Source organism: Opisthocomus hoazin, chromosome 1 (assembly GCF_030867145.1).
Source record: "Opisthocomus hoazin isolate bOpiHoa1 chromosome 1, bOpiHoa1.hap1, whole genome shotgun sequence".
Taxonomy (NCBI): domain Eukaryota; kingdom Metazoa; phylum Chordata; class Aves; order Opisthocomiformes; family Opisthocomidae; genus Opisthocomus; species Opisthocomus hoazin.
In genome coordinates, this window is record NC_134414.1 from 89,963,046 (window position 1) to 89,981,026 (window position 17,981).

General features: G+C 45.0%; 1 protein-coding gene across 2 annotated transcripts in view; it reads left to right on the forward strand.

Annotated features, from left to right (window-relative positions):
• Positions 1–17,981, forward strand: part of GRPR (gastrin releasing peptide receptor) — a 34,459-nt gene that overhangs the window by 6,103 nt on the left and 10,375 nt on the right. The window contains exons 1-2 of one of the 2 annotated variants that reach the window (XM_075428915.1): positions 1,506–1,555; positions 15,817–16,168. In XM_075428915.1, the coding sequence (XP_075285030.1) occupies positions 15,839–16,168 (330 nt within the window). In that variant the 5' untranslated portion in view covers positions 1,506–1,555; positions 15,817–15,838. Of the gene's footprint in view, positions 1–1,505; positions 1,556–15,816; positions 16,169–17,981 lie in introns of those variants that run through there. The other variant, XM_009940650.2, reaches the window with a different exon arrangement.

Here is a 17,981-nt window from a genome sequence, read left to right on the forward strand (position 1 = left end):
TTACCTCGGTAAGACCAGCTGCAGACAGTAGGAATTGCAGCTGTGTGGGAGACCTGAAATGAGGATGTTAGCTTTGGAAACAGTGACCTCAGTGCTTGGATGCAGAGATGGATGCAGGGATGCTGTGGTGCTTCCAGCTGTGCTGGGTGCCTTGGAGCAGGTCACAGCCACAACTTTTGATGTTCCTCTAAACTCATACAACAGTTTGTTTACTTAAGAAACAAAAAACTTCAAACAACCTCTGTCCCAAGAAAATAATGGTAGAAGGAAAGAAGCAAATACAGAATTTCTAGAAAGATGTTTTTAAATATGCAAAAATCTTTGTTTAGTAGACTTATGTCTTCTGTGATTTGGATGTCTCCAGCCCCTATAATTAACATTATGAACAATATCAAAAGAGGAGCAATATCTACATGTGAGATAAGTTGTTTTATGTTACAATCATTGGATTATGTCTCCACAAGAGGATTAAGGGAAGTGAGCCACCCTAAAATAAAGCTATGGAAAGCCAAACTGGATTTCCATTGAGTTGATTTGCAGAGTGATACCTTTTTTTTAGCACCACAAGTTACAAAGTGTCAGGCCCATAGTGGTTATGAATTTGTTCTGGGCAGTCTAGACACAGCATTCATGAAATCCCTGCAGGGCACGATGGCACTATTTTGGGGCAATCTACTTATGCTGTAATTTACTGTGCAGCCTCAGGAAGGTTTTCAAAGGGTGGTAGAAAAAGCCACTCTCTGAACTACCGAGACAGACCCTAATCCAATTGATACCAGTTGTCAGAATGACACCCCCACATGTACATTTTGGATCCACTGACATGATCTCAGCCAGAATGCTGGTCCTTCCAAGCAAGGGAAGAAAAACAGATGGGCTTCGGACCCCAGCCCAAAGCCTTCCTTCCCACTGAAGCACCAGGCAACCCCTCCTCAACACTTGCCGCTGGCCCGGTATCCGTGCTGCTGCTCTTCCTTTGCAGATGGCACAGGGTATGTGCGGAGAGAGATACACGTATCTCTTTCATTCGATGTACAGTCTTAGATCCTGTGACGCTGGCCACTGTGTCAATATAATATAAACACGCAGAATGCCCCTGGTTTTAGCTCTCATTTCCTCAGCCCCTGCATCCTTCTGCACCAAGAGAAACAGATCAAACAGCACAAAATCTCTGAATATCTTGATTAGTTGGAGCAGATGGCCAAAACACAATAGAAGCACTTCTATAACCAGGAACATTAGAGCTCCCGTTTATATCAGTGGGACCGGTGCGCAAATCTGAGGTTAGAGTCTGTGCTAATGTGCTGGAGACTGTCAATATTTAAGCAATGAAAAGGAAGAAAAGTTGGATTACCTTTTGTTTACATTTCAGTAAAACCTAAAAACCCCAATCAGTTGTCATGGTCTCACGGCACGAGGTGCTGTGCACACCGTTAATCAGGAGAGCGACTGGCCGCGGAGAATTTGCCGGCTGTGTGTCCGACTGAGCGCGGTGGGCTGGGAGGTCAGCGTCGCTGCAGGGAGACGAGCCCACAGTGGTCCCATCAGCTCAGGCGTAAGTACTTGGCATTCAGACCCGTGCAACAGCCTGGCCAAAAAGAGTAGCAGGGAGTCGAGCTGAAAACGGAGAAGAGGCACAGCCTGTCCTGCGTGTGCAGTGAAACATCTAGCAGCTGCTTCGCTCAGAGACAGCCCTTGCAACAACCCGTATTCCTTTTATTTTTGAAAAGAGACCCCAGCGCTAGCCCTTCTGAGTCTCTGTTCCTCATTTCTCACCAGTTCTGCACCCAAACACCGATCTTGCCCCATCCCATGTAAGACACCAGGGGCTATGAGATCCTGCCTGAGCTCCTGCCCATAGCAGGCTCTTCGATTCACACCCACACCTCCTCCTGCATATGACCTCAGGTGAAGCAGGGGATTTCTGTGTCCGGAAGACTGGCCTGTGCCCTTGGGGCAGAAACCTAGGGTGATGCCTGGGCCCCTCGCAGTGGTGAGGCACCAAAAGGCAGCAAGCCAATTGCTGTGCTGCAGCGAAAGGCAGAAAGTTGGAGTCCCTTGAAGGAAACTCCCCTCCTGATGCCAGGCTAGTGCTCAGTTTAACCAGAGTGCAGAAGACTGGGGAGCATCAAAGGGAGAAGTGTTACACAGGGTCACAGAATGTTAGGGGTTGCAACGGACCTCTGTGGGTCATCTAGTCCAACCCCCCTGCCAAAGCAGGGTCCCCTACAGCAGGCTGCACAGGTCCTTGTTCAGGCAGGTCTTGAATATCTCCAGAGAGCTCTGCCCATCCTGTCCTTGTCTGCCCTCCAGCTACAGCCAGTCTCTGCAGCTCTGTGGGAAGGCAAGATGGAAAACAGTACCACGACACCCTGAGAGGAACAAACACTTCTTCACACCTACAGACAGCCCTGAAGCGTGGGATTTAGTCACAGATGGTCAAATGACCTGGAAGAGCCAGAGATGCAGATGCTGGGCTAGCACCAACTGCACTAGCCATCCAGCTCAGAAGCTCTTCTTGCTCCTACCCATGCACGACGCTGCTGAATGTCTCATGGCATTTGGACTAAAATAGAACTTTTCAGTGACACTAGATAACTTTCTGAATATTAAGACTAAGGGTGCTCTGTCCCCCTCATGTGTCTCTGGCATCCTGTTATCCTCACTGCTTAGAAATTGTATTTCAAATCAAAATTCATCTGACCCCTAAGCACCGCATAATAATCTAACAGCATAACTGAAAGGCTGAGACAGCTGGGATTGATCAGCCCAGAGAATAGAAGGCTCCAAGGACACTTTATTGCAGTCTTTCAATACTTAAAGAGTCTTTTAAGAAAGACGGAGAGAGACTTTTAGCAAGGCCTGTAGATACAGGACAAGGGGCAACTGTTGTAAAACAAAGGAGCGTAGGTTTATATTGGACATTAGGAAGAAATTTTTTATGATGAGGGTGGTGAGACACTGGAACAGGTTGCCCAGAGGTGTTGTGGATGCCCCGTCATTGCAATGTGCAAGGTGAGGTTGGACAGAGCTCTGAGCAACCTGATCTACTGAAAGATGTTCCTGCCCACGACAGGGGGGTTGGACTAGATGGTCTTTAAAGGTCCCCTCCAACACAAACCATGATGTGATTCTATAGTAACAGCAGTCAAGGACAGCACTAGACTCTTCAGCCCTAACATGTGGATGAAAGTTCATATGGAGGTGATGGTCTCTTATGACACCTTTGTTTGCTGAAGCCACAGAAAGGACTTCAGCATCATATAAATGACTTAGCTTTACACTAGCTAGCTCAGGTACTGATTACACTAAAGCCGTGACATGGTGAGAATGGCACAGGATATCTCATTTTGTCAGATGCAGAACAGACACTCCAAATGTCTTCTCTTGGTCTCCTCTTTGCTTGAAAGGTCTCCAGATTTTTAGCATAATCACTTAGGTCCTAGCTATACTATTTTACACCTGACTCAGTTAAAATGACTTCTGTTAGAGTATGGTCATTTATGTCAATGACTCCACAATATTTTTACAGACTGGTTAGCTACTGTGTCATCTGCAGACTTTCACAGGAAAGGTCTTGAAGCATGCTGAAGGCAGTTGATATATTCAATAAATAACATTGCAGCTAGACCAGGTTCCCATGATCCAAACTACCAGCATGTTTGAGGATCTGATGGGGAGGTCATGGGGCTTGGGGTACCCATCTAGCACGGCTCCACCTCTCTGGCCAGGACTGCTAATTTTAACCCTTGTCCCATGGGACACTCCAATCTTCATGTCATTCCAGTCTTCAAAAAGGGCAAGAAGGAGGATCCAGGGAACTACAGGTCAGTCAGCCTCACCTCCATCCCAGGAAAGGTGATAGAGCAGCTCATTCTGGAGGTCACCATTAAGCAAGTGGAGGAAAAGAAGGCTATCAGGAGTAGTCAACATGGATTCACCAAGGAGAAGTCATGCCTGACCAACCTGATAGCTTTCTACAATGGCATGACTGGCTGGGTAGATGAGGGGACAGCAGTGGATGTAGTCTACCTCGACTTCAGCAAGACTTTCGACATTGTCTCCCATAACATCCTCCTAGGGAAGCTCAGGAAGTGTGGGCTGGATGAGTGGTCAGTGAGGTGGATTGAGAACTGGCTGAATGGCAGAGCTCAGAGTGTTGTCATCAGCGGCGCAGAGTCTAGTTAGAGGCCGGTAACTAGTGGTGTCCCCCAGGGGTCAGTACTGGGCCCACTCTTGTTTAACTTCTTCATCAACGACCTGGATGAAGAGTTAGAATGTACCCTCAGCAAGTTGACTGATGACACCAAACTGGGAGGAGTGGTAGATACACCAGAAGGCTGTGCTGCCATTCAGCGTGACCTGGACAGGCTGGAAAGCTGGGCAGAGAGGAACCTGATGAGGTTCAACAAAGGCAAGTGCAGAGTCCTGCACCTGGGGAGGAACAACCTCATGCACCAGTACAGGCTTGGGGTGGACCTGCTGGCGAGCAGCTCTGTGGAGAGGGACCTGGGTGTCCTGGTGGATGACAGGTTAACCATGAGCCAGCATGGTGGCCTTGTTGCCAAGCTGGCCAGTGGGATGCTGGCATGCATTAGGAGGAGTGTGGCTAGCAGGACGAGGGAGGTTCTCCTTCCCCTCTGCTCTGCCCTAGTCAGGCCCCATCTGGAGCACTGCGTCCACTTCTGGACTCCCCACTTCAAGATGAGGAGCTACTGGAGAGAGTCCAGCAGAGGGCTATGAGGATGATGAGGGGACTGGAGCATCTGTCCTATGAGGAAAGGCTGAGGGAGCTGGGCTTGTTTAGCCTGAAGAAGGGAAGGCTGCGAGGGGACATAATAAATGCTTACAAATATCTCAAGGGCAGGTGTCAGGAGGATGGGGCCAGACTCTTTTCAGTGGTGCCCAGTGACAGGACAAGGGGCAACGAGCACAAACTGAAGCACAGGAAGTTCCATCTGAACATGAGGAAGAATTTCTTCCCTCTGAGGGTGACAGAGCACTGGAACAGGCTGCCCAGGGAGGTTGTGGAGTCTCCTTCTCTGGAGATATTCAAGACCCGCCTGGAAAAGATCCTGTGCAGCCTGCTGTAGGTGACCCTGCTTCGGCAGGAGGGTTGGACTAGATGACCCGCAGAGGTCCCTTCCAACCCTGAACATTCTGTGATTCTGTGGGAGAGAGGCTGCGATTTCATGGGCATGGATAGGGGAGGGAGGACCATGCATGCCCTGGCACTTGCATGTGCCTATCTACATGCAGAGTCACCCAAGCCAACGTACCCATGCAGGCTGTACCTCCTGCGTACGGCAGCATGGCCCACACCCTTTTTACATCACCTACAATGTTGTGACAAAATAAAAAACAAAAATGCCATACAGTAAACAAGGCAGATTTATAATAATTATCATCTGTTAATATAATTATCCTTTCCATTATTCTATCTAGAACTGGCCTGGGGCAACCCAAATGCTTTCAGTTTTCTCAGTCACACCTTCCAGCTTTCTGAATTTCACAATTTTGGAGCCACTTCTGGGGAATTTCTCCACTTTTTCAAGATTTGTAAAACAATTAACGCCAGTTGTTCCCCAGCCAGTTCCTTTAATACTCCTAGGTGTAAATTACTCAGGCCTGCTGGTGTGAAAGTGTTTTGTATTCATGGATGTTGGCTCACATCTTCTTTAATACAGTTGACAAGTTTTCTACCACATGCATCGCACTGCACACATGGTATAGACACCTCCTCCACATTCGGTCTTAAAAACAAGTATCTAGTCATTGCTTTTCGCCTTGTCTCATCATCGTTCATGTCTTCACCACTTATGTGTGTGCCTGACTTACTGATTTTTTTGCTCCTGATGCATTTAAAAATGCACATTTGTCTGTTGCACAGTGACCTTTGATATTTTCTTAGCTCTTCCAGCTTCACTTATCAGTCACTGACATTTTTAAACTCCAATATTTGCTGTCATTTACTTTTGCTTTTTTCCCCATCTGTTATATAATGATTTTTCTTAATTACTTCTTTGAGATTTTAACATGACTCCTCATTTTCTCTTATTCAGGGCAGCTTTTTGCCCTGCACAATTTTTTCATGGCAAGGTGGGAGAGACAAGGGGGGAGGCTGGGGGTCAGCGACTAATGTATCATTAGCATTGCCACCTTTACATTTATGTTCCCAGTCAGTTGATCTGACAGCTGCTTTGAACTCTAGGAAAGCTGCTTCTCTGAAGTTCCATATATATATGTATATATGTAGCTTTTTATTCGCTTTCCACAAAATTAAGATAAATACACTACAGCTGCTATAGCATAAGGAACTGCTAATTTTTAGATCAACAATGAACTCTTCTTTCTTTGTCAGAACAAGGTAGAATATTGCTTTGTTGCACATCACAGGCAGTACTTTTTGGGTTGAGAAGCTGACATCTTTAGAAACGTCAATGGATTTCCATAACTGGCTGTGTGAGACATCCAACAGTTGTACCACATCTTCAGGTTACCCAGTGATGCTGCTTTTATGCAGCGCAGGTGGTGCTTTCAGGAGAAATAAGGCTGATCTCTAGTGAGATGAGGTGTCCATGTCTGAGTCCCGGCTTTAGCTGCACTGGTAAGAGGAGTTCAATCCACAGGCATGTTGAGCCCATGGTCCCATGCCGTTGACAGGCCTGAGACAGCAAAGCCTTGGACAGAAAGCATCACCGGGGCTTGTTACTTCACATGGCTGGTGGCCCATATGCCAGCACCAGCCCTCCCAGCTCCACTCTGGACCCACACCACTCTGCAACGCCAGCACCAGCAAGCTGCTCTGCCAGCATGGGATCCGGTGCCATGTGGCATGAGCAGGCACATCCCTCTGCCTATACTGGGCACTGAGCACACAGAAAGATGTTCAGTGATGAGCTGACGCCAAGGTTGTGTGGGGGCACTTGCCGGTTTTGAAGTCAAAACATGCTTTAAAATGAATGGGTCCCACCCCTCCTTTAGACAACAGGTCTTACATCCAATTGCAAGGACTGCGACAAGCTGTGAGGCTGGCCCCACTGAAATCTTTGACTTGGGATCCAGGTTTCATTCAGACACTTGGCTGAAGATCGCCTACAGGGAATAAATACCCTGGGTGCAAAGGGCGTCTTTCTAGTGAGGAAAGCATCATGCATGGGACTCCCACTATTTCCTGCAGTAACCTTTACATCAATTGTTTTGCATACGTAGAGTTAATTTCTGAAATATTTTATGTTCTAGATGGTCATGCTTAGTATTAAAACAGTCACTATCAAACAGTTACTCTTTAAGCTCTCCTTTCCCACTGTGTAGTGCAGTTCAATGATCTCTAAAACACTCTGTCTCAGTTTTGACCATAGTCATTCCTGGACTGAAACTCCCATTCATCCAGATTCCAGGATGATATAGCAGTATGCAGGTATACAGACTGCAATTTGAACACACGCTTCAATAAGTGAGAACTATGCCACTTCCATCAAAGCCTCCTTTTTCTTTCCATTTAGATGTTAATTAATAAAAAGAGAGGGAAAGTAGGCAGTATCTGCCAATGTGTGTAAGACTAGTCCATTAGAGATATCTTTGTGCCCATATGCAATTTGCTAAAGTAAAGATTTTAATAGCAGATGTTCAGCCAGGAATCATGCATAATAATGATAATCTTAACTAAGTATACGGAAAGCAAATAGACCCGGAATAGATTGTCAGAGTGTGTTGATGGGTTAGACAATCTAGCAATTTTGTGGATTTATGGAATTATTTGTCTTCAGAGCTATAAATATTCATAACATTCATGGTGAAAACAATAAAGGAAGTCTGGGGCATTGCATTTCTCATAGATTTCTTCAGATGTTTAGTAAGACTTTTTCTTTGCTTTCCAAGTAGAGCTTCACACTCACCAAGGCTCCACATCCTTCATTTATGCATTCTTTGCATAGCATCAGCTTTTTCTCTGTTGCTTGAGGGGGTTTTGCATGGTAATTGAGCAACTCCTTCATGTTATGTGGTCAAGACAATAACATGATACTAGAAGAACATAATTACAAAATTTTAATAAGGTTTTTTTTCAGTCTATTCATGGGCCAAGACCAGATCAATGCATGCATCAGGTTTACAAATGGGAACAGATGACTGGGGGTCAGAGGAACTACAAATTACACATCTATTCTCCCTCTTTTGGTTGCAGGTGGGAACAGAAGAAATATGGGGACGTTCTGACTGAAAGGCAGTCATTTCATCATTACAATAGGAAGTGGTGGCAATTTCAGGAGCTCATTTTCTAGAGCTGGGAAGAACTCAGGATTTTCACTTCACAGCAGTTTACGTGGCTACTTTTGTAAGACATCAGTCCATTCCAACTAATCCCTGCTTTTTTCTTTAAGTTTCAGGTTCACATTAGACCAACATCTCAAAATAGAGCTCAGTTTATACAGATTCATAAGTTTCTACGTGGATTTCTCACTTCAGAAAAAAACCAGAAAGTGGCAATATGGCAAACAGTTCTGCCAGTCTGATGCAGTCTAAACAGTGGGGCTGGTCATTACCAGCAAGGGTGGGCGAGCGTTCTGAAATTTTATTTGAACAGGTTTTAATGCACTTGTTTTTTTAAAGCGTTATACAAATTTGGGAGTGGATCCCAGGCTCTTTTTATGTAAACAGTGTAGGACATAGTAATGGATGATACTCTTTGGAGGAAACTTTCTTTGAAACTTAAGTAATCCTGCAAATTCATTTTGGAGGTGCAGTGTCCCATTTCCCTGTAGGAAGGATGGGGAGGATTTTTTTTTTGGTCTTGTATTTCTCTCAAGTGTGAGTTCAGTTGCAGCAAGATAGGCGTGCTTGGAAAGGCTCTGTTAAAAAATGGCAGTACCCTGTGGCAGAGCTTCTTTTGGCCATTTTCTCTTACTACATTCCTACTGCTAAAAAAAGTAAGGAAGAAAGAGTTATGGAAGCAACTTTGTGCCTCTTTTCAAGTCAGATTCAAGAGATGAGAAGGATGTAGTGGCCAGCATACAGCTGCTTTCCAATCCTTGCTGTCGTATTTGGTCACCAGGAACACCTGTATGACCAGCTCCCTTCGCTGCTGTGAGGGAGGGGTGTTTCTTTCCCATCGCCATTGCCAGCAACTGAAGTTGTTACAGAGGTAGCTAATTATTCTGGCTAAAATTAAGATCTACTGACCTATCACATGTAAAGACACTGCAGAAAGTGGTATCTCCCAGCTTAAAAAATCCTGTCTCTGTTTTTCCAACCCATACCTACAGGCTGTGTGAGAGCTGTTGTAGGGGCCATCTATATTAGCTTTAATTGCTGTCATAAGGGAAGAGGGAAAGGCATTAATACAAAGCCATCATAAAAGAGAAAAGCAAGCTAAGGCTGCCTACAGCACCAACTTCCCCCCATAGCATGAAGTTACTTCCCTAAAAACAGTGAAAACCAGACAGTGAGACAAATGGAGCTAAATTAATTTAAAATCCAAGGGAAACATGATTTTCCTCCCATGCTGTAGTTGTTTTGATTTAATTTTCGTGGCTGTTGTAGCAGGCACGAGTAAGTGGACGTAGGTGACAGGAAAAAACATGAGAGATGCACTGAAGCTGCAGCCTTAGGGATAAGGTCCTTTCTTCCCCACTGTGAAAGCAAAATTGCAGTCCTGCATACCTCTATGCTTAGGAACATATGGGCAATATGGCTTTGAAGGCAGAGCCTGTTTATACTTCGACTGATGTGTATTTTCTTGGCTCAGTTGAAGAGCACAGGTATGGCTAAAATATTTTGCACCAGCAGAGAAGCTGCATCTGGGAAACTTTGACATCCATTTGGGGCCTGAGTTTGATCTGTGTCTTTGGAGAGTATATGTGTAACTGTCTTTTTCATGATAAAGGTGCTTCTGTGTTTATGTATGAAGCTGAGGCTTTGGGGCTAAGTGTACAGTATTAACCAATGTTTGCATAGTCAAAGTTTTAGAGTACATTAGGTTGTGTTATCGTTAGTTACATTATTATTAACACAAAGATAATGACACAGTTTTCCATTTTCCCTGGCATATTAACCTTTGTAGGTAAAGAAAACAGACAGAAAAACCTTGTGTGTGATACATTTTAGTGGTTTATGGTCATTTCAGCAGTTTCAGATGTGAGAAACAATTATACAATGAACACGACAGAGATCCTAAGAGACATGTATAAGACATTTTCCAGGATTCAATGGAGAGGCAAGCGCTTTGAGGGCTCCTACCAATCCCCAATAAATTTGGGGGGTTAGGTTAAGAAGTGGTCATGCATTATACGTTGTTGAATTCTGGCATTCCGGGTTGAATCAATCCTGTTGGAAGCCTGGAGACTGACCTGGAGAAGAGAGACAGCACCAGAGTCACCGTGGACAGCAGAGGAGAAGATTGTACTACGGGGGTGAAGCTTCATGTGCCTCAAGAACTGTGATTATATTAATTGCACTTAAGATAGCCCCATGTGTAATTTCTTTGTGCAGGCTTTTTTGAATGAGACTGTGAGATACAGAGACCCCTGGCATCCGTCCTGGACAGGAGGTGATTGGTAGCTGCTGAGCAGGAGGTGGGTTGCTGCTTCACAAGCACAGGGGGAAAGAGAGGTTCAAAGACTGAGCAAGAGTAAAGGTCAGCGTCTCTTTCATATTTCTTATCAGATCAGCAACTCAACTGTTTTCATCTGGGCCATTTGACGACTGGAGAGAGTCTGGAGTTGACACAAGTTCTTGACTGTATTATTTTTTTATTCGAATGAGTTTTCAGAAAGTGTATTTTTCTTTTTAAATTTTGGCCTTTGTTGCAGGACATGAATCATACCTCTGCTTTTTAATCTTTTTAAAATTTTATTTGAAAGCAGGTTGGAACAGTAGTTCAACTGGAAGAAAAAGTGATATCAAACAATAATTAAGAGACTGAATGTGAGAGCAGCAGAGGTGATAAATCCAGGGCCATGCCTGGATCTACTGCAGACAAGCTGAGCACGCAATGTAACATGTACTCTCAGAACCCATGCTACTGTATGGGTTAAAAATAATGCTGCTGTAAGACCTTTGCATGAGGGCTCACTCAGCTGGCCCCCTCGGTCCATGGCTCCACTGAGGTGTATAGATGTATTCACCAAAGTCCCCTTCAAAGTGGATTGGATTATTCAAATACTGGATGTTAAATATGGGAAAGCTATGTGCCTCAGGCTAACTCACTGAAAAAGAAGTTGCAGAGGACAAAGCTGTGGAAAGACTGAATTGATACTTGACAGACAAGCTGGAGATGGGGATACTGAAAAACAGGACCAGCTTCCCGCTCAGACCCAGTCTACCTTGTTGAAGTTCTTAAGAAATGCCAGATAAAGGAGTGAAGGAGTTTCTGAGTCCCACTCAGAAATCAACCAGGAGGTACAGCTTTTTCACTCCCTGTGTATGGACCACAGGCACATCTTCCAGTGGTCTCCCAGCCCAAGCCCCATCCCAGGAGTTTGATTGCTCATGTGTGCTTCCCCCCATGCCTTTAGACAGAGAAGCCACTGCAGCCACTGTCCTGAACTCAAGCTGGCATGGAAAACCAGAGCTGGTGAGACACTATCACAGAATCACAGAATCACAGAATAGTAGGTGTTGGAAGAGACCTCTGCGGGTCATCTAGTCCAACCCTCCTGCCGAAGCAGGGTCACCTACAGCAGGCTGCACAGGACCTTGTCCAGGCGGGTCTTGAATATCTCCAGAGAAGGAGACTCCACAACCTCCCTGGGCAGCCTGTTCCAGTGCTCCGTCACCCTCAGAGGGAAGAAATTCTTCCTCATGTTCAGACGGAACATCCTGTGCTTCAGTTTGTGCCCATTGCCCCTTGTCCTGTCGCTGGGCACCACTGAAAAGAGCTTGGCCTCATCCTCCTGACATCCACCCTTCAGATATTTATAAGCATTTCTAAGGTCCCCTTGCAGCCTTCTCTTCTTCAGGCTGAACAAGCCCAGCTCCCTCAGCCTCTCCTCGTAGGGGAGATGTTCCAGTCCCCTCACCATCCTTGTAACCCTCCGCTGGACTCTCTCCAGTAGCTCTTCATCTTTCTTGAACTGGGGAGCCCAGAACTGGACACAGTACTCCAGATGAGGCCTCACCAGGGCAGTGTAGAGGGGAAGGAGAACTTCCCTCGTCCTGCTAGCCACACTCTTCCTAAGGCACCCCAGGATCCCATTGGCTTTCTTGGCAGCCAGGGCACACTGCTGGCTCATGGTTAACCTGTCATCCACCAGGACACCCAGGTCCCTCTCCACAGAGCTGCTCGCCAGCAGGTCCGCCCCAAGCCTGTACTGGTGCATGAGGTTGTTCCTCCCCAGGTGCAGGACCCTGCATTTGGCTTTGTTGAACCTCATCAGGTTCCTCTCTGCCCAGCTTTCCAGCCTATCCAGGTCACGCTGAATGGCAGCACAGCCTTCTGGTGTATCTACCACTCCTCCCAGTTTGGTGTCATCAGTCAACTTGCTGAGGGTACATTCTAACTCTTCATCCAGGTCGTTGATGAAGAAGTTAAACAAGAGTGGGCCCAGTACTGACCCCTGGGGGACACCACTTGCTACCAGCCTCCAACTAGACTCAGCGCCGCTGATGACAACCCTCTGAGTTCTGCCATTTAGCCAGTTCTCAATCCACCTCACCGACCACTCATCCAGCCCACACTCCTGAGCTTCCCTAGGAGGATATCATGGCAGACTGTGTCGAAAGCTTTGCTGAAGTCAAGGCAGAGAAGATCCATGGCTCTCCCTTCGTCTGCCCAGCCAGTCACGTCATCGTAGAAAGCTATTAGATTGGTCAGGCACGATTTCCCCTTGGTGAATCCATGCTGACTACTCCTGATAACCTTCTTTTCTTCCACTTGTTTGATGATGGCCTCCAGGATAAGCTGCTCCATCACCTTTCCCGGGATGGAGGTGAGGCTGACCGGCCTGTAGTTCCCTGGGTCCTCCTTCTTGCCCTTTTTGAAGATTGGAGTGACATTGGCCTTTCTCCAGTCCTCGGGCACCTCTCCTGTCCTCCAGGACCTCTCAAAGATGATGGAGAGTGGCTCAGCAATGACATCCGCCAGCTCCCTCAGCACTCGTGGGTGCATTCCATCGGGGCCCATGGATTTGTGGGCGTCCACATCGCTTAAGCGATCCCTCACACAGTCGTCCTCGACCAAGGGAAAGTCGTCCTCTTTGTAGGCTTCTTCTCTTACCTCCGGTGCCTGGGATTTCTGAGGGCCAGGGAGAGACCCATCAATGCGTCAGCAAGGTGCCTGGAAATGGAGACTCGCACTAGAACAACAGTGATCAATTAAGCACTAATACTCAGAGGATAATATAGATTACTGAAGATTTATGAATAATTTAGCCCACCACCACAACTGTGAAGCTAGTCAGCAAAGTAACATGACTCAGTTGTCAGGCTCTTCAGAAAACATCTACCTGTGTTCCTACATCTAAGAACTTGTGTTTTCAAAACCTGTTTTCTAGCTTTGTTTTTTCTGTTTTATCTTTTCGTTCTTTGGACTTTATTATTTGGTCAACACTGAGCCCCTTGCTAGCAAACCCTCTGTCACGTCTTTTTTTATGTCTGCTGTAGCAAGCTTTAAAAAGTAAACTAAATGCCTATTAATCAGTGCCAGCATTCCTAGCCATTTCTAATTATGTTCTTTCAAAATTATGTTGTTTGGAAATGCCATCTCTAATTAGAACATACTAATAACTTGAAATGGATTCATTATCTGACTCTCTGTACTCTATTAATGCTAATAAAAATAAAACAAAAGCTCTCTCTGTGTTCTTCAATTTATTCATGTTACTGGAAATTAATACTGGAAAAATATTCTCTCAGTTGCCTATATTGTGTAAGGAAAACCCTGAAATAATTATGGTAACATACCATGTTGATAAACATACAATAAGCACCTGCAGAAATACCTTTGAATTAACTAAATTTATTAGTTCCTTGATATGTCAATTACCTTTTACATTTAGCTTCCCTAGGGTTTACTGGAGATGTTCAGTTAGCTGGTGTTTCCATCAGTAATCTATAACTGGTGAACCAGACTATAAATCGAGCTATTTTAGCTATGTTGTTTCAGCAATCTGCCTAGCCCTTCCATTTTATTACTGCAATAGTTGTAACATCATATTTGTTTAAGTGCTGTGATTTTCTTCACCTGAGATGATGATTCTGCACTGGAGGATTGTACACTTAATCCCCAGGTGCAGAGTGCAAGTTAGAGATGTAAGGCAAGCCTGAAAAATGCTGTGTCTGGCTGGTGCAGCTGTATAGCTGGAGTAAAAGGGAGCTGAAGAACTTGAAGAATAAAAGTAGTTCAATAGAAGACTAATGAGCAACATGTTTGCAGACTTTTAAAGGAAAAATCATCTACACAAGAAACCTGTGGGAGTGTATGAAGAAACATATGCAAATGATGAGATATCCAGATACAGTCTTTATAAAAATAAAAATAAATATAAATAAATATAAATCTAAGTATGTACACACTTATGTATAAAATAGATGCATATAAATGTATTTGTATGTATATTAAATATGCACACAGAAATGTAGACACATATAGACATATATACATACCTAGAGGGAAAGGGTAGGTATGATGAACAGGATATTGTTTGTTATTAGAAGTTAAATCAGTGCTTAGCCTCCAAAGAAGGCAATTACTCAGTTAAAACAGTGCAGGACTGAAAGACTCCTCTCTCAAATGCTGAGCTTTAGGATCATGAAGGCTGTAGTATGTGGGGAATCAATCACATACCTGAAGGGTCCCTAGAACATGGGTTTGGGCTGCTGGGCAGATGGACCCTGCTGCATGCAGCCTGGTCTCGGGCTAGATGTTCTGCTCGCTACCTCTGCTGCCACTCCAGTGCCCAATTCGGCTGGCTGAAAGAGTCAGGATCCTGGTAGGAGCTTAGAAATGGACTCCAGAGCAGCCACACGGGGATGTTACCCTGACACACCAAAAGTGGGCTGGGACAGCCTAGGACCCAGTCGCCCATCAGACCTCAGGGAGCTGACAGGGACCAAAGGAGGACCAACTGAACTGTGAGCAGTGTCAGGTAGATCCTGGAAGAAATATCCAACAGATTGTAATTGTTGTGATAATGAACTTGAATACTAATCTATGAAACCTGTAGATATTCCTTCCTAATTATCTTTTTTCTTCTGCTGTGTTACTTAAATGAGTATGTGAATTGTGATTTACTTGGAGCATGTACTCCTGCCGGAGCAGGGCTCCAGCAGATACAAAGATCTTATGTTGTCCAGTCCTCTCACTACACACATCAGTTTGATTCTTTCATTTTCTGGGATTCTAAAGTACAGTTTTCTGAAAGGCTGAAACCACGAAAGACGAAATTGCACATCAAAAAATATCTTCTACATATGTAGCATAGCAAGCAATAGTATTTTTTTTTTCAAGAATGTCAGTTAGCAGCTCTGGCTACTTAGCCTGGGTACATTGAGTTATTGACAGTTACACCACCAAACAGCAATTAAAATGGGCAACATACTCTTTATAGCTTGAGAAAAGGGAAGGTTTTACTTGCAGGAGGCCACTTGGGTCGATTACAAATTAAATGAACTCGGAAACAATACACATGAAACTGAATGGACCAAGGACAGGTAACTGATTTAAAATGAGAAATCCATTGAAAACACTGAAATTGAAAGCACCAGAAAAAAATACACAGTCTTGAGCAAAGCAGGAATTTTTTTTTTTAATGGAAGGGAGAAGCAAGTATACAATGCCTGAGTGTTGAGGTCAATAAATTATTTCTTTTTTTTTTTTAGGTATAAAGCTATAGTAAGGCCAATGGAGATCCAAGCATCCCATGCACTGATGAAGATTTGTGTGAGAGCTGCTATAATCTGGATTGTGTCCATGTTGCTTGCCATCCCTGAAGCAGTGTTTTCAGATCTGCACCCTTTCCATGACAAAGGGACTAATAAAACCTTCATCAGCTGTGCTCCTTACCCGCATTCAGATGGGCTGCATCCCAAAATTCACTCAATGGCATCATTTCTGATCTTTTATATCATTCCCCTATCTGTCATTTCAGTGTATTATTATTTCATTGCTAAGAATTTGATCCGGAGTGCTTACAACATCCCTGCGGAAGGAAATGTTCATGTGAGGAAACAGGTAGAGACTCAACTTCCTTTAAAAACACACATTGCCCATGAATCTGGGAGTAAAGAGGGAATACAGGAAAATTTATAATGGGAAAGACTGCATCTGTTGTGCTAATTCTAATAGATTAGATGGAGTAAACAATTGCAATGTTTGAAACAAGCCATGACACAGGGCTAAACAGTCAAAGCAACGTCTCCTGTTTCTAAGTTTGGAGACTTTGGCAGGGTGGTTACCATGGCAAACGCAGCAGGAGACCCATGCCAAAGCCTGGGAGGCATTGACAAGGATGCAGGGAAAGAGGCAGAGCTGGGGATGGTGTCTGGAGAGTGAAGCTGACAGGTGACACAGCAGAAAATCAAAACTTATCAAAGCTTCTTTGTCAGAGAGAGGACCTTGGATAAAGCCTTGCTCTGCGAAATGGTTCCTCTTCACACAGAGGGAAAGGCTGGCTCTGTTATTCGTTCCTCTGGACTGAAAAGCAAATGGGACAGAGCAGTGGTGAAGTGGAGGTGGGGAAGGCCCCTTCTACAGGGCCCCCCCCGCCAGGGCCAGGAGCAGGACGATGCTTCCTGTGCACAGCACGGCCCCAGCTCCCGTCCGCTGGTGCTGTGCCATGTTGAGAAACCAGTGCTGATTAGAGAGGGACTGGGGGAGTGGTGACCAGAGGTGGAAGGTGGTGGGCACAGGGTCTCTGGGAGGAAGGAAGGAGCAGGACAGTGTGGGGTCCTCACAGATGTGCTGAAGTTATATGCCTTGTGGATGGTGTGATCTTTGCAGTGTGGAACCTCAGGAGGAGAGGAGAGTCCTGGCTTCTCCCCTTAAACCCTTTGTTTATTATTATTGTCCTTCTAAATATACCTCTTTTTCTATGGTTTCTGGAGGGGAGTGGTGTTGGACAGAATAACCTGTCCACATGTTATTTGCCCTCTAATAAGCCAGACTGGTCAACCTTCTGGTCCATAGCTGGTAGCCTCAGGTTTCACCTTAAGAAAGTCTTTGATTTATATAAGCAGGCCATTTACTCTGGAATAATGCAGTTTTATAACCTTCCCTTTGTACTCTTGAAAGCACAGTTACTTCTATTACTGTCACTCATGGGGACAACTCCCCTAACCATCCCACCACAGAGCTCATGGTTGGGCTGGTTCAGCTGGGACCCATGTATTCCAAGTGAGTTTCATGCCCTGGTAGAAGATGTGTGGCTGAAAATGTGTGAGTCCTGAACGTGCACAGGTGAGGGCATTTAGCCAGGATTTGGCCAACCTAACTCCAGCCTTGCAAGTGGAGACTGCTTCCTCTTGACTGCTCCTATTGTAGGCAACTGGAGAGAAAAAGAGTCATCTCCAGGGGGAAATCCAAATCCCGCATGAGCAACTGGGTATCTCAGGCCGGTGCTTAAATTTGAATGGATCTGAACCTTAGCTTGTCCAAGTAAGAAAACAACAGCAGGGTAACTTGTTTCTAAACAACCTATCTACCTTAACATATTTATCTCATTTATCTTACTTCTTCCTTTTAATTGAGGTGTGTTTCAACCTAAGCTAAACTGACAGAAGCCATTCTTTAGCTGAACTAATGTCCATGTAATTGCACCCAGCTGATATCTCCACCTTAGGCTGACCTAATGAAATCATATCACGTAGCCTTCAGGTGCTAAGGTGAAACAGCAGGGCTGTAAAACTGTGTTTTCTGCCCGTTAAACCATGTGTGATCCCTGAAATCCTTATCCTTTTCCCCTTCTGAATGTGCTTAAATCTTTCTCCCCTGCAGGCCATTTTTCCGCTGATTTGATGACTGTTTTGATTAGTGGCCAGAAAGTGAG